Source organism: Salmo trutta, chromosome 35 (assembly GCF_901001165.1).
Source record: "Salmo trutta chromosome 35, fSalTru1.1, whole genome shotgun sequence".
In the NCBI taxonomy this organism is placed as follows: Eukaryota; Metazoa; Chordata; class Actinopteri; order Salmoniformes; family Salmonidae; genus Salmo; species Salmo trutta.
The window spans coordinates 37763122-37768548 of record NC_042991.1 but is presented as its reverse complement, the minus strand read 5'-3'; the positions used below and the strand labels follow the sequence as shown (position 1 = coordinate 37768548).

The 5427-nt window shown below is 41.6% G+C and overlaps 1 protein-coding gene across 1 annotated transcript; it reads left to right on the top strand.

The window, feature by feature from the left end:
- Positions 1-320: 320 nt before the first annotated feature.
- On the top strand, positions 321-3838 carry LOC115175159 (proto-oncogene c-Fos; the record flags this gene model as incomplete). The annotated part of the gene is made up of 4 exons (XM_029734391.1): positions 321-543; positions 1402-1607; positions 1989-2096; positions 2295-3838. Coding segments are annotated over 4 exons (1272 nt in total), but the record flags the coding sequence as incomplete, so codon positions are not given.
- Between the last annotated feature and the right edge of the window lie 1589 nt (positions 3839-5427).

Sequence of the window (5427 nt, the reverse complement as noted above, 5' to 3'; positions counted from 1 at the left end):
TCATATTTTAATAATGTGCCTAATTCATTTGGATAACAGTTAGACTGCTCTCAACTCTCAGTTAAAAATTTATAGTTAATATTGCTTGCTCCATTGATAAAAAAAAAACAAGCCTGTTGATTCTACCCAACAACACCCTTCTCTCTTTGTGGAATGGTACGTTCTCTCCACACAGATTTCATTCATAAAATTCCAGCTCACTATAAAAGGAGGCGCGCTGTACTATCTGCACCAACTACCATTCACGTTAAAGAACCCAGAAAAAAAGTGATGCACAGAGGCGATAGAACAGCAGCACGGTCGATAATAACCTATAATATAGGAGGAATAGCGATTTGTTTTTATGCTTTATTGATACACATCATCATGTATCCAGACTCGAGCCCAAACTACAATGTCTCGAGCTCGTCCAGCAGCAGCAGCAGCAGCAGCAGCACGAGAAGCAGCAGTTTAGCATCGCCTACCGGAGACATACCCGCGTGCAGTCAGCGGTCTCCGAGCTCACTCACGAGCGCATCATCAGTAGACAGCAGCACGTCTCAGGTACGAATGGATTCATATTAGAAAAAAAAAAAAAAAATCTACATGGAACTGCGTTGGAGGATTATTTGGAAATGTTCATTGTGTCTGTGTTGCATTACGTTTCATTTTTATATATATATATATTTTTTTATTGCATATTAATTTAGAGTGATTCTGAATCTGCAGCCTATTTGCCTACTAGACCGTGAACCGCTCGTGATAGAAATTATGCAGGGCTCCAATGTTAGCTCCTTTACTGCGACACACAGCCTATCCAGATGTTTATGGCATGTTGAAAAAGCCCTTATTGAGTAGGTACCATATAGGCCTGCCTACACGCCACCGTCGTCAGACTGTTGGCTGATCACCTTCAAATTCCTGACATTCCTGGAGCGGTATATAGGCGGTCCATGTTTACCAAATGATAATTGAAGACTTGACTGATGCCATCATGCCAATAGATGATGAGGATGGTGATCATCACGAAGATGGTGATGACGATGGTTTATGATGATGATGATTGGTTTAGCTTTTATTGGCATCATGAGATGGACTATCGATTTTTTTTACGGTTGTCTTACTGTGAATGAGCCCCTGGCCTCAATGGGTTTTTCCCCTGAATCATAAAATAAAATAAAAATTGCGTGACATCAAACCCTAATTATTGATGTTGTAAATTAGTACATAATTAGCTATAGATACACCATCAATTGTGCTATAACTAAATCATTGATGCACATCACGCCCTTTTTAGAAAGGTCAACCACGTATGTCATCCTAGTCTATTCGATTTAATCAATTCAACATTCCTTGTGTTGTTTTTGCAGAATGTCTGCGGTGAAACAGACTGTCCACGGCAGTCTCCCTTTGTTCCTACAGTGACTGCAATCTCAGCCTTCTCGGATCTGCAGTGGAGGGTCCAACCGACCACCGTCATCTCAGCATCTGCCTCCCTCTCCTCCCTCTCCTCCCCCTCCTCCCCCTCCAGCAGCGCAAAGCCTACAAGAGCTCATGGCGCAACTCAGTCATCTTCAAGAGCGGGAGGGAGCAAGGAACAATCCACCAGCAAGAAAGGGAAAAACCAGGTAAGCTGTGTTATATATCATGGACAATTTCGATATAATTTTTTACTATGCCGTCCTGAATGGTCTAATGTGCTGTGTGTGTGTGTGTGTGTGTGTGTGTGTGTGTGTGTGCACGTGACCGGACAGACTGTGCCAATGGTGCAGCATACACACAGTGTTCTATAGGTCTAATATCGAGCTGGTTACTCACTCAATGTGTAGCCAAGGAAAGTCTACAGTCAGCAACCATGGTATATTTTCTGACACTGCATTAAAAGATGTATAGGCTATTTTATGGCTACCCTTTGCCAAATATTGAATTAGCCTTAATAAGGGCAAAGTGATGCAATGGCAAGATTCCTTATGCATTTAGAGGGTTCTCTTGTGTTGTGACTGGTCCAGGCTACATCAGAAGAGGATGAGAGGAGGAAGATCAGGAGAGAGAGAAATAAAGTCGCCGCGGCCAAGTGTCGCAACAGACGGAGGGAGCTTACTGACACCCTGCAAGCCGTAAATACACTTTGTTCTCATGTGAAAATGTCATGTGGAGATGCTTAGCAGAATGGATTTGCAATGTTTTAAAAACATTTTTTTTTACCCAAAGTGATTGATGCTCTCCATACTTCTTACTAGACCAAGTATCTTTTTTTTTTAAACTGGCATTTCATAAACATGGTAATGTCTTAATGTGTGGTTCTCTCCTTATAGGAAACTGATCAGCTTGAAGAGGACAAAGAGGCCTTGCAGACAGAGATAGCCAACCTCCTGAAAGAGAAAGAGAGTCTGGAACAGATCCTATCCGCCCACCAGTCAGCCTGCAAACTAGCCGCCGCTGAAGACGACGTGGAAGAAGACATCGACGATGACATTGACCGCATGCTTCAGGACCCTCCGGATTCCCCCCAACTGCTCTCCATCTTGGAGAACGAAGACAAACTCCAACTCCCAGAGGGAAATGCAACACTAGTGACTGTGTCCGACACTCCTTCGCTTCAGGACATGGAAACTGTTGTGGTCCCCTCGAGCATCTCCATCTCTGCGTCGGCCATCTTGGGTAACTCCAACATCCTGCTGTGCTCCAGCGCTGAGGAAGAACCCATGGAGGACCTAAACTTCGACCAGGATGACTTAGACAACCTGGTCCCTAGCCTGGAACTCAACATGGCTGTGGCTCCTGAGACCGCCCCGTCCGTCCCCGACATCGACCTCCTCGGGGGCCCCTTCTGCCTCTCAGACTGGGAGACCCTGTACAAGTCGGTGGCCAACAATCTGGAGCCCCTCTGTACCCCTACGATGATGACTTCCAGTGACAGTCCTACCTGTAGCGGTTACCGCTCTGTGTTTAGTTTGAATTACTCAGAGATAGACTCTTTGGCGGGGACAGGAGTTGCAACTCCAGCTCTGAGACCCTCAAAGGAGGTGTTGGCAGTAGATCTGATTTGATGAACGGTAATCTGAACTCTCCCACACTGTTGACCTTGTGACACTGTTATGGGACTGGTGGGACATATACATATAGGGGTGGTTTCCCCACACACAGATTAAGCCTTCAAGTCTTCGATTAAAAAGCAGTGTTCAATGATGATTCCTCCTTTGAATGTGCTTCTTAGTCCAGGACTAGGCTTAATCTGTGTCTGAGAAACACGGCCCGTGAGGTTGATATTGAACCAATAAGCTATGGTCTATTCATCTACCGCCCTGATGTTTTGTTGTGCTTGTTATGATGTTTTGTTAACATTTAACCTTTAGCACCAAATTAAATGGTTACTGTGTCTGTAACAGTATCAACATCTTCCATATATATATATATTTATATATATATTTATATATTTATATATATATTGGTGCACCTGTGAGGGCTGTTCACCCTCTTGAAAAAGATATCTATTATTGTCCTTGTATCGAAATTAAATGCATGCAAAATCGTACCATTTGATTAAAAAAAAGGGTGCTATATCTTTGTTTTTCCATCCTTAAATATAAATGTGAAACTAGACTGTGGTTTGTGAGGATACTGATATCAGATTGTGTGTCTTATTAACAGGTGAAATTACAGTTTGAGTAATGTGGACATCATTTTACTGTAAGGTGACATTTCTTTCTGGTTTTCCATGAAAACACAGCGCCATCTATTTTATCAAGATGTATTTTATGACATAGTTTATTTTTTTACCTTAAAAGTTTTGACTAATTGTTGGTAAGATGCAAAAAAAAAATAATCGAACACAGACAAATAAAATAATACAACTGGTTGTTTGGATCCTGGATATTGATTGTTTGCTTTGAGGGAGTTTTACAAATCTACCGTCTGCCTCTACGACATGTGCAACGACGTATCATTTTACAAACGCGATCTCTCCGTTGCCAGTAGGCTAGCTAGTCCAATAATTAACGTGAAACAAATCATTTCAACATAGAAACTGTAAATCGTCAACAACAAAAAAGAGGCAAACATAGGCTTTCACTAACCAGCGCAAGGACCATGGACAGGTCTTCACTGATAACATCGTCAACTAGCTTGGTTAGCTCAGACTGGCCAACCATAATAGTCCCGTGTGGCTCAGTTGGTAGAGTATGGTGTTTGCAATGCCAGGGTTGTGGGTTTGATTCCCACGGGGGACCAGTACGGAGAAAAAAAATGTATGCATTCACTACTGTAAGTTGCTCTGGATAAGACCGTCTGCTAAATGACTAAAATGTAAATAATAGTTGTTGCCTATGTAGGCCATTAGATATTTATGAAATCATTATTTAATGAAGTTGAATCTCTGCTATATCCCTCAAAAGAAAAGGTTCCTGGAGGAATCCCTAGAAGTTCTTCAAAGAACCCCCCATTAACGGTTCCACAAATAAACTTTTGGGGTTCCTTTTTAATAATCAGCATAACAATAACAACAATAACAACAATATTTTAGTTGTTAGTGTTTATTATGATTTTAGCAGGCTAAGCATAATAAAAAAAAAAAAATCTAAATATGAGGTAAACTCCCATCCCCAAGTCTAATAGGTTTATCCTCTGGCGTGTTGATGTTACTGTGTTGATGTTCTCCGTATCCATAGCCAGAATTATTTTGCAGTGCGTGGTGATTGAACAGGTTTCCTGTTATATTCATCAGAGGTGTAGGGAGAGTGAAGTCTGGGAATACCAAAGATATATAATTATATAGATTATTATCACAACAGGATTCATATCTTGGTTTTTGGGGTAGAAATTATGTGAATGACAAAACTGTTCACTTTTGATACCAGTTTTCATACACATACCTTGTCCTCAGTGTAGAGGCCTCTGGTAGACATACCTTGTCCTCAGTGTAGAAGCCTCTGGTAGACATACCTTGTCCTCAGTGTAGAGGCCTCTGGGATCTTCATTGAAGATGTAAGGGAGGAGGAAAATGGCTGCGGTGACTGAGTCCTATAAGGCTTTAGAGAAACCATCAATTCAAATGAACTGTAGATGATACATGTGGTCTGCATAACATTATGAGACAAACCAATACCAATTGTACATACTTTTGTGTGCCTTCCCATCAGTAAACCTGCAGACAAACACAAATAAGTAAGAAGTCCAGTCATCTGCACCCAATGCAGCTATAGCCTTGAATACATTCATTTTTGTATTTATTTAACTAGGCAAGCCAGTTAAGAACATATTCTTATTTTCAATGACGGCCTAGGAACAGTGGGTTAACTGCCTTGTTCAGGGGCAGAATGACAGGTTTTTACCTTGTCAGCTCGGGATTTGATCTTGCAACCTTTCAGTTACTAGTACAAAGCTCTAACAATTAGGGTACCTGCCGCCCCACAAATATGCTCATATCCATTGAATTTTGCCCATTTTCTG